Raw genomic sequence first — 16,362 nt, 5'->3', positions numbered from 1 at the left:
GAATGAGTGAGTGAATGAATGAATGAATGAATGAATAATAATAATAATAATGATGGCATTTATTAAGCGCTTACTATGTGTCAAGCACTGCTCTAAGTGCTGAGGAGATTACAAGGTGATTGGGTTGTCCCACGGGGGGCTCCCAGTCTTCATCCCCATTTTACAGATGAGGTAACTGAGGCACCGAAAAGTGAAGTGACTTGCCTAAAGTCACACAGCTGACAAGCGGTGGAGCTGGGATTTGAACCCATGACCTCTGACTCCAAACCTTGGGCTCTTTCCACTGAGCCACGCTGCTCAGTGAGTGACTGAGTGAATGACTGTGTGAGTGAATGAATGAGTGAGTGACTGAGAGTGAGTGAATGAATGTGTACGTGGATGAGTGAGTGAATGAATGTGTGAATGAATGAATGTGAGAGTGAATGAATGACTGAGTGAATGACTGAGTGAGTGAGTGAATGAATGAATGAGTGAGTGATTTTGTTAATATGTTTTGTTTTGTTGTCTGTCTCCCCCTTCTAGACTTGTGAGCCCACTGTTGGATAGGGACCGTCTCTATATGTTGCCAACTTGTACTTCTCAAGTGGTTAGTACAGTGCTCTGTACACAGTAAGTGCTCAATACGATTGATTGATTGATTGAATGAATGAGTGAATGAATGAATAGATTAGTGAGTGAGTGAATGAATATGTGGGTGAATGAATGAATGAGTGAATGAATGAGTGAATGAGTGAGTTAATGAATGAATAAATTAGTGAGTGAGTGACTGAGTGAATTAGTGCGTGAGTGAATGAGTGAATGAATGAGTGACTAAGAGTGAGTGAGTGAATGAATGTGTGAATGAGTGAATGAATGAACGAATGAGTGACTGAGTGGCTGAGAGTGAGTGAATTAATGTGAGTGAATGAATGAGGGAGTGAATGACTGAGTGAATGAATAAATTAGTGAGTGAATGAGTGGGTGAGTGAGTGACTATGAGTGAGTGAATGAATGTGTGAGTGAGTGAATGAATGAGTGAGTGACTGAGTAAGTGAATGAAAGTGTGAATGAATGAATGAGGGAGTGAATAACTGAGTGATTGAATGAATAAATTAGTGAGTGAGTGAATGAGTGAGTGTGACTAAGAGTGAGTGAATGAATGTGTGAGTGAATGAATGAGGGAGTGAATGACTGATGAGTGAATGAATAAATTAGTGAGTGAATGAATGAGTGAGTGACTGAGTGAGTGAGTGAATGAATGTGTGAGTGAGTGAACGAGTGACTGAGTGAGTGAATGAATGTGTGAGTGAATGAATGAGGGAGTGAATGACTGAGTGTGTGAATGAATAAATTAGTGAGTGAATGAATGAGTGAGTGACTAAGAGTGAGTGAGTGAATGAATGTGAGCGTGAATGAATGAGGGAGTGAATGACTGAGTGTGTGAATGAATAAATTAGTGAGTGACTAAGAGTGAGTGAGTGAATGAATGTGAGAGTGAATGAATGAGGGAGTGAATGAATGAATAAATTAGCGAACGAATGAACGAAGGCGTGAGGGAGGGAGTGAGTGACAGGTCGCGGTGTTCCCGGAAGCGTTTGCTCCCTGTCGGGACGGCCCGCCCCTCGGTCCGGGAGGCGCCTGCGCAGTGCGTCCCGGCGCGGCCCTTTGGGGCGATGGGTTCCGGGGCGGCGCAGGGGCCGCTGGGAGCCGCAGGCAGCGTCCCGGCGGAGCGGCAGCGGCATCGGCCCGGGATGCGGGGCCGGGGCCGGGCACGCGCCGCCGCCCCGCCGTCGCCGTGGCAACGGGCCCCCGGGCCCGCCCCCCTATGGGCCGCCGCCGCCGCCGCCGCCCCCGGCCGCCGCGCTCGCGCTCGCCCCCTGCCGGAGCCGCGCTGCCCGCCGCCCCCCCACGCTGCCTCCTCCCGCTGCCAGGTAACGGCTTCTCCACCTCCGTGGCTCATCTATCGATCGATAATAATGATAATAATAATGACGGCATAATAAGCGCCTACTGTGCACAGAGCACTGTTCTAAGCGCTGGGGAGTGTTTTATTTGTACCTATCTATCCTATTTATTTTATTTTGTTAGTCTGGTTTTGTTCTCCGTCTCCCCCTTTTAGACTGTGAGCCCACTGTTGGGTAGGGACTGTCTCTATACGTTGCCAATTTCCAAGCGCTTAGTACAGTGCTCTGCACATAGCGCTCAATAAAGACGATTGATGATGATGATTGATGGGGAGGACGCAAGGGGATCAGGTTGTCCCACGGGGGGCTCCCAGTCTTCATCCCCATTTCACAGGTGAGGTCACTGAGGCCCAGAGAAGGCCCAAAGTCACCCAGCTGACAAGTGGCGGAGCCGGGATTTGAACCCACGGCCTCCGACTCCAAAGCGCGGGCTCTTTCCACCGAGCCACGCTGCTTCCCATGCTCTAGGCCGTGCTGCTCAGAGAAAGTACCCACTAAATGTCACTGACCATCGAGGATAATATAATGATTGCATTTATTAAGCGCTTACTATGTGCTAAGCGCTGGGAAGGTTACAAGGTGATCGGGTTGTCCCACGGGGGGCTCACAGTCTTCACCCCCATTTGACAGATGAGGGAACTGAGGCCCAGAGAAGTGAAGTGACTTGCCCAAAGTCACACAGCTGACAGTTGGCGGAGCCGGGCTTTGAACCCGTGACCTCTGACTCCAAAGCCCGGGCTCTTTTCACTGAGCCACGCTCGATCGATCTCTCTATCTACTACTCTTCTATTGCTTTTATTTTCTGAGTGTCTGCTGGTTTCTGCTCCCTCTCACCCTTCTAGACTCTGAGCGAGCGAGTGAATGACTCCCTTCCTCCCTTCAAGGCCCTACTGAAAGCTCACCTCCTCCAGGAGGCCTTCCCACACTGAGCCCCTTCCTTCCTCTCCCCCTCGCCCCCCTCTCCATCCCCCCCATCTTACCTCCTTCCCTTTCCCACAGTACCTGTATATATGTATATATGTTTGTACGTGTTTATTCCTTTATTTATTTATATTTTACTTGTATATATCTATTCTATTTATTTTATGTTGTTAGTATGTTTGGTTTTGTTCTCCGTCTCCCCCTTCTAGACTGTGAGCCCACTGTTGGGTAGGGACCGTCTCTATATGTTGCCAACTTGGACTTCCCATGCGCTTAGTACAGTGCTCTGCACACAGTAAGCGCTTAATAAGTACGATTGATTTATTGACTGAATGAGTGAGTGAATGGGTGAATGAGTGAGGAGTGAGTGAATGGGTGAATGAGAGAAGTGAGTGAATGGGTGAATGAGCGAGTGAGCGAATGGGTGAATGAGTGAGTGAGCGAATGGGTGAATGAGTGAGTGAGCGAATGGGTGAATGAGTGAGTGAGCGAATGGGTGAATGAGTGAGTGAGCGAACGGGTGAATGAGTGAGTGAATCAATCCATCAATCGTATTTATTGAGCACTTACTTTGTGCAGAGCACTATACTGAGTGAATGAGTGATTGAGTGAACGAATGATTGAGTGAGTGAATCAATCAATCAATCATATTTATTGAGCGCTTACTGTGTGCAGAGCACTGTACTAAGCACTTCATATATCCAGGTGCTGTGGGGAGGGAAAGGAGGTGAGGCTAGGGGATGGGGAGAGGAAGGAGGGGGCTCAGTGTGGGAAGGCCTCCTGGAGGAGGTGAGCTCTCAGTAGGGCCTTGAAGGGAGGAAGAGAGCTAGCTTGGCGGATGTGCGGAGGGAGGGCATTCCGGGCCAGGGGGAGGACATGGGCTGGGGGTCGACGGCGGGACAGGCAAGAACGAGGCCCAGTGAGGAGGTTAACCCGGAGCCCCCCTCCTCCCCGCAGCCCTCCACCCCCTTAGAGAGGCAGCATGGTTTAGTGGCAGGAGCATGGGCTTGGGGGTCGTGGGTTATCTCTAATAATAATAATAATAATACTGTTGGTATTTGTTAAGCACTCACTATGTGCAAAGCACTGTTCTAAGCGCTGGGGTAGATACAAGGTAATCAGGTGGTTCCACAAGGGGCTCCCAGTCTTCATCCCCATTTGACAGATGAGGGAACTGAGGCCCAGAGAAGTGAAGTGACTTGCCCAGAGTCACCCAGCTGACAAGTGGCGGAGCCGGGATTTGAGCCCACGGCCCCCGACTCCAAAGCGCAGGCTCTTTCCACCGGGCCCCGCTGCTTCCCATGCTCTAGGCCATGCTGCTCAGAGAAAGTACCCACTAAATGTCACTGACCATCGAGGATAATAATAATAATGATTGCATTTATTAAGCGCTTACTATGTGCTAAGCGCTGGGGAGGTTACAAGGTGATCAGGTTGTCCCACGGGGGGCTCACAGTCTTCATCCCCATTTGACAGATGAGGGAACTGAGGCCCAGAGAAGTGAAGTGAGTTGCCCAAAGTCACACAGCTGACAAGTGGCAGAGCTGGGATTTGAACCCATGACCTCGGACTCCAAAGCCCGGGCCACTGAGCCACGCTGCTTCTGTAGCTGAGCAAAGAGTTAGATGGTTCAAAGCTCTCCCCCTTTCAGTCTTTTAAATTCCTACATTCACATTCTGTCCAGTTGAGAAACGCCTTGTCACTAATTCTACGATCATATTATGTTCCCCGCTTGTACTTCCCAAGCGCTTAGTACAGTGCTCTGCACACAGTAAGTGCTTAATAAATCCGACTGAATGAATGAAGGAATATTACCCGAAGTGCTGCAAGGCAGGAAAGCGTCACTCCACAGTTTACGTGGCTCGGTGGAAGAGCCCGGTATTGGGAGTCAGAGGTCGTGGGTTCTAATCCCGGCCCCGCCACTTGTCAGCCGGGTGACTTTGGGCGAGTCACTTCAATCAATCAATCAATCGTATTTATTGAGCGCTTACTATGTGCAGAGCACTGTACTAAGCGCTTGGGAAGTACAAATTGGCAACATATAGAGACAGTCCCTACCCAACAGTGGGCTCTCTGCGCCTCAGTTGCCTCATCTGTAGAATGGGGATTAAGACTGTGAGCCCAACCTGATTGCCTTGTGTCTCTTCCGGTGCTTAGAGCGGTACTTGGCACCTAGTAAGCGCTTAACAAATACAAATCGTTATTAAATAAGTGATTGGATCAGGACAGCCAAATTAGTGGCCCACTCGGGGTTAGCACCTAAAGGCTCAAATCTTTTACCCAGTTTTCTGGCAGAATTTGATGCCAGGGGCACCGTCAGTTGCGTCCGTGGGCTTTTTCAATCATCAGAAAACAGTGCTTTTTTAGAAGCGGAACAAGTGAAAAGCAGCAGGGCCTCGTGGAAATCAGTCGATCGTATTTATTGAGCGCTCACAGTGCGCGGAGCACTGTACTGAGCGCTTGGGAAGTACAAGTTGGCAACAGTTAGAGACGGTCCCTACCCAACAGTGGGCTCACAGTCTAGAAGAAAGAGCTGGGCCTGGGAAGTAGGAACCTTGGGTTGTAAACCCAGCCCTGCTATTTATCTGCTGCTGTGTGACTTGGGCAAGTCACTTCTCTAAGCCTCAGGGGTTAGAGAAGTGTAAAAATGGGGGTTGAATAATGATGATGGTACTTGTTAAGCGCTTACTATGTGCAAAGCACTGCTCTAAGCGTTGGGGAGGTTACAGAGTGATCAGGTTGTCCGGGGTGGGGGGGGGGGGGGGGGGCTCACAATTTTAATCCCCATTTTACAGATGAGGTAACTGAGGCACAGAGAAGTTAAGTGCCTTGAATGACCTGTTCTATTCTCCTGTCTTTAGACTGTGACCCCGGTGTGGGATATTGACTGTTTCTGCTCTTTTTTCAGTGGTACTGGTTAAGCACTTACTATGTGCCCGGCACTCTACTAAGCACTGGGGTAGTTGCAAGCTAATTAATAATAATAATAATAATAGCATTTATTAAGCACTTACTATGTGCAAAGCACTGTTCTAAGCACTGGGGAGGTTACAAGGTGATCAGGTTGTCCCATGGGGGACTCACAGTCTTAATCCCCATTTTACAGTTGAGGGAACTGAGGCCCAGTGAAGTGAAGTGACTTGCCCAAAGTCACACAGCTGACAACTGGCAGAGCTGGGATTTGAACCCATGACCTCTGACTCCAAAGCCCGGGTTCTTTCCACTGAACCACGCTGCTTCTAATTAGGTTGCATGTTCCACGTCCCAAGCGCTTTGTACTTCCCAAGCGCTTAGTACAGTGCTGTGCACACAGTAAGTGCTCAATAAATACGATTGAACGAATGAATGAATGAGGCTCACAGTCTTAATCCCCATTTTACTGACTGGGAAACCAAGGTGCAGAAGACAAGTGGTGGAGCCGGAATTAGTACCCAGGTCCTTCTGATTCCCAGCTCTGTGCTCTTTCCACTAGGCCACACTGATCCTACTACATTTTATTCACCCCGGCATGTAACACACAGTAAGCAGTGAACATGGCAGTATTACTATTTTTGTTATTATCATCATCTTCAGAAATTTGGGGTTCACTCGCCCTGATCCCCAGCAGCGATGGACCGTGGGGATTCTGGTGTGGGAGAGTTGTAGGAGCGATAGAAATGATGCTTGTTACTGAGCCCTGAGGAGAAATATCAGGGTAACGATTTAGTCACGGCCCAGCCCCACGAAAGGCTCATAATCCGAAGGGGGGATCGGGTCAGGCTGACATTCACAGGGGAAGAAAAATAGGGGAAGTAAAAACATAAACTAAAGCCGTAAAATTGCCAGTTTGTTACTGCTTCAGGCTGGACCGGCCTTGGTCTCGCCACCGCAACCATCTGAAGATACATGTATATCTGTATATATGTTTTTACATATTTATTACTCTATTTATTTTACTTGTACATATCTATTCTATTTATTTTATTTTATTAGTATGTTTGGTTTTGTTCTCTGTCTCCCCCTTTTAGACTGTGAGCCCAATGTTGGGTAGGGACTGTATATGTTGCCAGTTTGTACTTCCCAAGCGCTTAGTACAGTGCTCTGCACATAGTAAGCGCTCAATAAATATGATGGATTGATTGAAGATGGGAGCAGTGGCATCAGTCTGGCCGCTCTCCCTGCCGGGTGCGGGGAGGTTGCTTCTTCAGAGGAAGCAGTGTCCTTAACGGCCCCCCACACCCACCAAATCCGGTCTGGTAATGTCTTCCTCTCATCAAAACTTTCCTTAATTGACCTTTGCCTGCGAAGAGCCTCAAAGGGCAAGTGAGGTTAAAAGAAAGTTCGTCTCCTGGAAAGGAATCTGCGCTTTTATTTTTTGTATTTTTGAGAAATATTTGAAGTCATTCTAATACCTCAGCTTCTCCCCACCCAACCCCCTGCCGTTTTCTCTGGCTACCTTTTATGCCTTTTCCACAACCCAAGAAGAATGTCCGGGATCCCACCCCGCAAGTGTCCCAAGCCCTTTTTCTCTAAAGAATAAGTCTTCACTTGTTCTCCACATCGAGGTTTCAATTCCCATAACACCTCAGTCGTGGATCCGCGGCTGCTAGCCAAGACCTTTCCTTCCTCTCTCGGGATAAATTTCCAGAGAGCCGTAATGCTTTGGTCTCAGGGAATGCGTTTTCTTCCGTAACATAAGTGGAGGTTCTTTTAACACTATCCAAGATATGTTTTTTAGAACCGGGAGGTTTTTAGAATGGGTTGGAAATGGATAAAGTACTAAACTGGAAGGAGATTTTGGTAGGGATTCCAAGGTCTATCAAATAATAATAATATTAGCATTTATTAAGTGCTTACTATGTGCAAAGCACTGTTCTCAGCACTGGGGAGGTTACAAGGTGAGACCTTTCCTTTCCTCTCTCAGGATAAATTTCCAGAGAGCCATAATGCTTTGGTCTCAGGGAATGCGTTTTCTTCCGTAACCTAAGTGGAGGTTCTTTTAACACTATCCAAGATATATTTTTTACAACCGGAAGGTTTTTAGAATGGGTTGGAAATGGATAAAGTACTAAACTGGAAGGAGATTTTGGTAGGGATTCCAAGGTCTATCAAATAATAATAATATTAGCATTTATTAAGTGCTTACTATGTGCAAAGCACTGTTCTAAGCGCTGGGGAGGTTACAAGGTGAGACCTTTCCTTCCTCTCTCAGGATAAATTTCCAGAGAGCCGTAATGCTTTGGTCTCAGGGAATGCGTTTTCTTCCGTAACATAAGTGGAGGTTCTTTTAACACTATCCAAGATATATTTTTTAGAACTGGAAGGTTTTTAGAATGGGGTGGAAATGGATAAAGCACTAAACTGGAAGGAGATTTCGGTAGTGATTCCAAGGTCTATCAAATAATAATAATAATAATAATAATAATAGCACTTATTAAGAGCTTACTATGTGCAAAGCACTGTTCTAAGCGCTGGGGAGGTTACAAGGTGAGACCTTTCCTTTCCTCTCTCAGGATAAATTTCCAGAGAGCCATAATGCTTCGGTCTCAGGGAATGCGTTTTCTTCCATAACATAAGTGGAGGTTCTTTTAACACTATCCAAGATATATTTTTTAGAACTGGAAGGTTTTTAGAATGGGGTGGAAATGGATAAAGCACTAAACTGGAAGGAGATTTCGATAGGGATTCCAAGGTCTATCAAATAATAATAATAATAGCATTTATTAAGTGCTTACTATGTGCAAAGCACCGTTCTAAGCACTGGGGAGGTTACAAGGTGAGACCTTTCCTTCGTCTCTCAGGATAAATTTCCAGAGAGCTGTAATGCTCTGGTCTCAGGGAATGCGTTTTCTTCTGTAACCTAAGTGGAGGTTCTTTTAACACTATCCAAGATATATTTTTTAGAACCGGAAGGTTTTTAGAATGGGGTGGAAATGGATAAAGCACTAAACTGGAAGGAGATTTCGGTAGGGATTCCAAGGTCTATCAAATAATAATAATAATAATAATAATAATAGTATTTATTAAGTGCTTACTATGTGCAAAGCACTGTTCTAAGCGCTGGGGAGGTTACAAGGTGAGACCTTTCCTTACTCTCTCAAGATAAATTTCCAGAGAGCCGTAATGCTTTGGTCTCAGGGAATGCGTTTTCTTCCTTAACATAAGTAGAGGTTCTTTTAACACTATCCAAGATATATTTTTTAGAACTGGAAGGTTTTTTGAATGGAGTGGAAATGGATAAAGCACTAAACTGGAATGAGATTTCATTAGGGATTCCAAGGTCTATCAGATAATAATAATAATAATAATGACAGTATTTATAAGTGCTCACTATGTGCAAAGCACTGTTCTAAGCGCTGGGGAGGTTACAAGGTGATCAGGTTGTCCCTCGTGGGGCTCACAGTCTTCATCCTCATTTTCCAGATGAGGGAACTGAGGCACAGAGAAATAATAATAATAATGGCATTTATTAAGTGCTTACTATGTGCAAAGCACTGTTCTAAGCGCTGGGGAGGTTACAAGGTGATCAGATTGTCCCTCGTGGGGCTCGCAGTCTTCGTCCTCATTTCCCAGATGAGGGAACTGAGGCACAGGGAAGTGAAGTGACTTGCCCAAAGTCACACAGCTGACAATTGGCGGAGCCGGGATTTGCACCCATGACCTCTGACTCCAAAGCCCGGGCTCTTTCCACTGAGCCACGCTGCTTCAGATGTGCCATTGCAGTTCCTTGGCCCCTATATGTCCATTAAACTGGGCTAGCAGCTCCTGAAGCTTGAATAGGTTGGCACCGGCCTGGCATTAGGATTGTCGGACCGTCCGGTTTCCTTGCTCTGCCGTGTCATCGGGTTGGGTTTGCCTTTCTCGATCGAGGAATGCGAGACTGTGAGCCCACTGTTGGGTAGGGACTGTCTCTATATGTTGCCAACTTGTACTTCCCAAGCGCTTAGTACAGTGCTCTGCACACAGTAAGCGCTCAATAAATGCAATTGATGATGATGAATGCCGTTCCAACTTTTTGACTCGTTAGCTATGGATGCTCCCTACGACGGCACCGAGGTAACCGTGGTGATGGAGGAAGTAGAGGAGGGCTACACCTACGCCTCCCCCGGGCCACCCAAGAAGAAGAAGAAATACAAAAATGCCGGAGACCACGGAGAAAAAGCCAAGAAACCCAGGTGAGCTTCTCCTTCTCTCTTTGAGACGAGATTCCCGAACACCCTGGCAAGTTACTCTGGTAAGTGGCCCAGTGGAAAGAGCACGGGCCTGGGAATCAGAGGACTTGGGTCCTAATCCTGGCTCTGCCGGTTGCTGGATGTATCACCTTGGGCAAGTCACTTCTCTGTGCCTCTTCAACCGTAAAAGGGGACTTCAATCCTACTCCCTCCTACTTAGTCTGTGAGCCCCACGTGGGACAGGGATCGGGTCCAACCCGATAAACTTTTATCAATCAATCAATCAATCGTATTTATTGAGCGCTTACTGTGTGCAGAGCACTGTACCAAGCGCTTGGGAAGTACAAGCTGGCAACCTATAGAGACAGTCCTTACCTAACAGTGGGCTCACAGTCTAAAAGGGGGAGACAGAGAACAAAACCAAATATACTAACAAAATAAAATAAATAGAATAGATATGTACAGGTAAAATACATAAATAAATAGAGGAATAAATATGTACAAACATATATACATATATACATTTTATCTACCCCAGAGCTCAGAACAGTGCAAGACACAGTAAGTGCTTAACAAACGCCGTTTTAAAAAAAATACTTGTTTCAGGAGATTCTTGGTCTCAGACTTTTAAGATGGTGGCTTAGCGTCGTCTGGAGGGGTCAAGGTAAGACACATTAGTCCCTCAATTTTCATCTTCAGCTAGAACCTAGGTGCAGCTCACCCGTTCCAGTTCCCCAACTAGTATCTGCCCAAGGCTGCCCTAGCACTGATTCCTCACCCTAACTAGCCACATTTTTTAGCCCTGGTCTGTAAGGTTGATGTCTCCTCAGTCCATCAGTGGTAGCTATTGAGCATTTACTATGTGCAAGCACTGTACTAAGCACTTATCCTTGGAGCAGGAGAAGGAGGGGTCAGTGAAATCTTCAAATCTCCTATTACCAGATCACCTGACCTCTTCCGCTCCTCATTCATTCATTCATTCATATTCATTTGACTTCAAGGCTGTCCATCCCCTCGCCCCCTCCTACCTCCCCTCCCTTGTCTCCTTCTCCAGCCCAGCCCGCACCCTCCACTCCTCCGCCGCTAATCTCCTCACGGTGCCTCATTTTCGCCTGTCCCGCCGTCGACCCCCGGCCCACGTCCTCCCCCGGCCCGGAATGCCCTCCCTCCACCCATCCGCCAAGCTAGCTCTCTTCCTCCCTTCAAGGCCCTACTGAGAGCTCATCTCCTTCAGGAGGCCTTCCCAGACTGAGCCCCCTCCTTCCTCTCCCCCTCCTTCCCCTCCTTATCTCCTTCCCTTCCCCACAGCACCTGTATACATGTATATATGTTTGTACGTATTTGTTACACTATTTATTTATTTATTTTACTAGTACATATCTATTCTATTTATTTTATTCTGTTACTATGTTTTGTTTTGTTCTCTGTCCCCGCCTTCTAGACTGTGAGCCCACTGTTGGGTAGGGACCGTCTCTATATGTTGCCAACTTGTACTTCCCAAGCGCTTAGTACAGTGCTCTGCACACAGTAAGCACTCAATAAATACAATTGAATGAATGAATGAATGAACAAGGTGATCAGGTTGTCCCACGAGGGGCTCACAGTCTTAATCCCCATTTTACAGATGAGGTAACGGAGGCCCAGAGAAGTGAAGTGACTTCCCCATGGTCACACAGCTGACAATTGGCGGAGCTGGGATTTGAACCCTTGACCTCTGACTCCAAACCCCTGCTCTTTCCACTGAGCCACGCTGCTTCCAGTAAATGCTCATACTTCCCAAGAGCTTAGTATAGTGCTTTGCACACAGTAAGCGCTCAATAAATACGATTGAATGAATGAATGATCAAATACTGCAATAATTATCATTATTATTTGGCTGCTGCTCTGCTGAGATGCTCCAATAATCTCACGCTTCCAGGACACACTCAGGTGGATGTCACGCCGGCCTGTCTTTCCTCCTCCTCTGTCGACAACACCCCAACCCTTCCCTGTCCCAGAAACCTCCGACTTTGGCGCCGTCTTAGACTCCTCACAGTCCGCTGCCCCTCTCACTAGGGCAGTCTGCCATTAGAAGGAGAAGCAGGAGAAGCAGCGTGGCTCAATGGAAAGAGCGTGGGCTTTGGAGTCAGAGGTCATGGGTTCAAATCCCAGCTCTGCCAGTTGTCAGCTGTGTGACTTTGGGCAAGTCACTTCACTTCTCTGGGCCTCAGTTCCCTCATCTGTGAAATGGGGAGTAAGACTGTGAGCCCCCCGTGGGACAACCTGATCACCTTGTAATCTCCCCAGCGCTTAGAACAGTGCTTTGCACATAGTAAGCGCTTAATAAATGCTATTATTATTATTATTATTATTATTATTATTATTATTAAATTTTACCGCTTTCTTCTCGGAGCTCTTTGTGAGGTCCACCCAAATGGCCACCACCCTGGCATGAGCTCTTGTCAGCGCCTAGTTCGATTTTTTTCTTAGCCTGCTTCTCATTGCCCCTCAGCCTCTCCCTGCTTCACTCTTCACCGTATTCAGAAGTCCGAATCAGTGTGGAGAGCAGCCTACCGACTCCATTGTTTTGTACTTAGAGAAGCAGCGTGGCTCAGTGGAAAGAGCCCGAGCTTGGGAGTCAGAGATCACGGGTTCAAATCCCGCCTCCGCCACTTGTCAGCTGTGTGACTTTCAGCAACTAACTTCACTTCTCTGGGCCTCAGTGACCTCATCTGTAAAATGGGGATTAAGATTGTGAGTCCCACATGGGACAACCTGATCACCTTGTATCCTCCCCACCACTTAGAACAGTTTGGGGCTTTTCATTCATTCATTCATTCAATTGTATTTATTGAGCACTTACTGTGTGCAGAGCACTGTACTAAGCGCTTGGGAAGTACAAGTTGGCAACATCTAGAGACGGTCCCTACCCAACAGCGGGCTCACAGTCTAGAAGGGGGAGACAGACAACAAAACAAAACATATTAACAAAATAAAATAAATAGAATAAATATGCACAAATAAAATAGAGTAATAAATACATACAAACATATATACCTATAACAAACATATATACACATATATATGTGCACTTGGCACATAGTAAGTGCTTAACAAATACCAAAATTATTATTATTATTACTTGCCCAGTGTGCTCAGCATACTGTAAGCCCTCAGTAAATACCATTGATGGATTCCAACTCTCCCTTGCTCATATCGATCCCCTCAAAAGGCCTCCGAAGACCAGGCTTTTACCATCTCCTTAAGTGAAAATTCTTGACCATTGGCTTCAGGGCTTTCCAGCTGTTTTCTTCCTATTTATTTGTCCTCTTCACTCTTCCACGCACTCCTTCTCACAGTCCCTCGTTCTCTCCCCTCCAGCAGGTTCTATCTCGGAAGCTTCCCGGGTGTTCTCCATGTCCATAGAGAGCCAGTTAAGAGGAAACGGGCTTTAACAAGCAGTAACGGTTTCAATTAGACGTAAAGAGTTATCCAGGTGAAAAAACCCTGGAACAAGTTATCGACGGGGGTTTTGGAGTCTTCCAGGAGTTCTTTAAGCAATGATGGGTCACTCTGCTCTGGGAAGCTTAGTCGCTCAATCAATCAGTTGTATTTATTGAGTGCTTGCTGCATGCAGAGCTCTGTGTTTGTTTGTTTTATGGTATTAGGGCTCACTATGTGTCAGGCTCTGTACCAAGAGCTGGGGTGGATACGTGCTAATCAGGTTGGACCCAGTCCGTGCCCCACTTGGGGCTCACAGTTGTAATCCCCATTTTACAGAGGCAACTGAGGCCCAGAGAAGTGAAGTGATTCGCCCAGGGTCACACAGCAGACAAGCGGCAGAGCCAGGATTAGAACTCAGACCTGCTCTCTATCCACGAGGCCCAGCCAAGATGACCTCTCAGGGCCCAACTCCGCGATCCTTTGGGACCGTGGTCGTCCCCCGATACGGGGCCCCGACATTCGCACCGAATTCTTCATTTGGGAAGGCGATCCAAGAGGCGTGGTGCCACCGAAGCGCGGGAGGAGCCGGTCAAGGACGAAGCCTTAAGAATCCCGGTTTGCTTGGGTTTCAGATCCGCGTACCTGCTGTACTATTACGACATCTACCTGAAAGTGCAGCAGGAGCTCCCGCACCTCCCGCAGTCCGAGATCAACAAGAAGATCAGCGAGAGCTGGAGGCTCCTCAGCGTGGCCGAAAAGAGCTACTATTTGGAGAAGGCAAAGCTGGAGAAGGAAGGTCTGGATCCCGTAAGTCATTTTTCCCGCCCCGCTCCTCCAGGTGGGAATGCGGTGACATCCGTCATCGTAGTCCCTATGCTGGTTTTTGCTTTAATAATGATGGTATTCGTTAAGCACTTACTATGTGCTAAGCGCTGGAAGCGCTGCTTTCCCCGGAGGGGGAAGAAAACACCGACCAGACAGGGCCCCCAGTAGATGGTGGCTCTGGGGCGATCCCTGCCATCTGAGGCCAGTGGTGATCCGGAGATCGGACATCAAGCAGCGTGGCTCAGTGGAAAGAGCCCGGGCTTGGGAATCAGAGGTCATGGGTTCTTATCCCAGCTCCGCCACTTAACAGCTGGGTGACTTTGGGCAAGTCACTTCACTTCTCTGTACCTCAGTTACCTCATCTGGAAAATGGGGATTAAGACTGTGAGCCCCACGTGGGACAACCTGATTACCTTGTATCTCCCCCCAGTGCGTGGAACAGTGCTTGGCACATAATAAGTGCTTAACAAATACCAAAATTATTGTTATTATTAATCACATATTGATTAATAATGTGGGTAGAATGCCGTCCTGGTTCCTTTGACCTGAGCTTGAGAACCCGTGTCATCTGATCCTTCCCGAAAGACCAACCCAAGAGGTTATTGGATGTAATTATAGTGCTGCTGAAAGGCTTTTGAGCTCTGTTTTATTCCTTTTAGAAGGAAAATGTGATAATGTGGAATTGTCATGATTATTAGTGGCACATTATTTGCTTTTCAGTACATTCCTTTGTCCTGTGTTGTTATGCTTTCTTCCTCATCTCCTTCCTGCTTTCACTACAAATAATTTTGGTCTGCCTCATCCATTAAGTTAGAACCTCTTGGAGTATGTGTCGTGGCTTAGTGGCCAGAGCATAGGCCTGAGAGTCAGAAGGACTGTATACCTGTGTGTGTGTGTATATATATATATATATATATATGTGTGTGTGTTTATGTATGTGTGCATATATATGTGTGTGTATATGTATGTGTGTGCATATATATGCATATATATGTATATATACAGGTATGTATATATACACCTGTGTATATGTATATATGTTTGTATGTATTTATTACTCTATTTTATTTGTACATCTTTATTCTATTTATTTTATTTTGTTAATATGTTTTGTTTTGTTCTCTGTCTCCCCCTTCTAGAGTGTGAGCCCACTGTTGGGTAGGGACCATCTGTATATGTTGCCAACTTGTACTTCCCAAGCGCTTAGTACAGTGCTCTGCACACAGTAAGCGCTCAATAAATACGATTGAATGAATGAATGACACCTGGGTTCTAATCCTGGCTCTGCCACATGTCTGCAGTGTGATCCTGGGCAAGTCACTTCTCTGGGCCTCAGTTACTTCATCTGTAAAATGGGAATTCAGAGTGTGAGCACCTTATGGGCCAGGGACTGTGTCCAACCTGATTATATGATTATTATTATTATTATTATGGATATTCGATTGAACATTTATTTTTATTTGTTCCAATTCCAGTGCTTGTGCCTATTTCTCTGTCCATCACCTCCAATAGGGTGTTAAATCCTTGTGGGCAGGGAAGAGGTCTTGTGCTTCTTTGGTACTTCCCAAATGCGTAGTACAGTGCGCAGATGCTCAGTGAAGGGAGTAATGGAGAGTAGATATTAGCCCTTTTCTGGTCAGTTGGGAGAAAAATCATGTTCTATTCGGACTCTAATCGTGTAGTCCCTGGACTTACATTCAACATCATGTGTAGCCCAAAATGTGGGGAACTTTGTTCAGTTAGTGCCCTTGGGTTCCAGAGAGTGCATTCTCCAGCCCAATTTGATCGAAAGAATGGTAATAGTGAGAAAATTGTTGTCAGGAGACCCTAGCGATGCTATTTATTGAGCATCTGCTGAGTGCAATGCACCGTACTCAGTGCTTGGGGAAGACAGCAAAGACGGCAAAATACACATTTGCCATCCGCATCCAGGATATTTACAAGCAGTGGCAACAGGAGGAGGAATAGACATCAGATCAGTTGGGAGAGTGTGCCAAGATGAAATATCAAAATAAATATAATTGAGCGTATAAAATATACGTGTATATGCTAAGGATGGAATAAATATCAAAGTGCTAGAGGTGGCTACTTGGGGGCTA

General features: G+C 46.6%; 1 protein-coding gene across 2 annotated transcripts in view; it reads left to right on the top strand.

Moving 5' to 3' along the window:
- The first annotated feature begins 1,862 nt into the window (after positions 1–1,862).
- The window catches only part of HMGXB3 (HMG-box containing 3), a 47,706-nt gene continuing 33,206 nt past the window's right edge, over positions 1,863–16,362 (top strand). For both annotated transcript variants that reach the window (XM_038771961.1, XM_038771960.1), the window contains exons 1-3: positions 1,863–1,910; positions 9,871–10,018; positions 14,071–14,245. In XM_038771961.1, coding sequence (XP_038627889.1) covers positions 9,873–10,018; positions 14,071–14,245 — 321 coding nt within the window. In that variant the 5' untranslated portion in view covers positions 1,863–1,910; positions 9,871–9,872. The remainder of the gene's footprint in view (positions 1,911–9,870; positions 10,019–14,070; positions 14,246–16,362) is intronic.

This window comes from Tachyglossus aculeatus, chromosome X1 (assembly GCF_015852505.1).
Source record: "Tachyglossus aculeatus isolate mTacAcu1 chromosome X1, mTacAcu1.pri, whole genome shotgun sequence".
NCBI lineage: Eukaryota > Metazoa > Chordata > Mammalia > Monotremata > Tachyglossidae > Tachyglossus > Tachyglossus aculeatus.
This window is presented reverse-complemented; position numbering and strand designations above follow the sequence as displayed.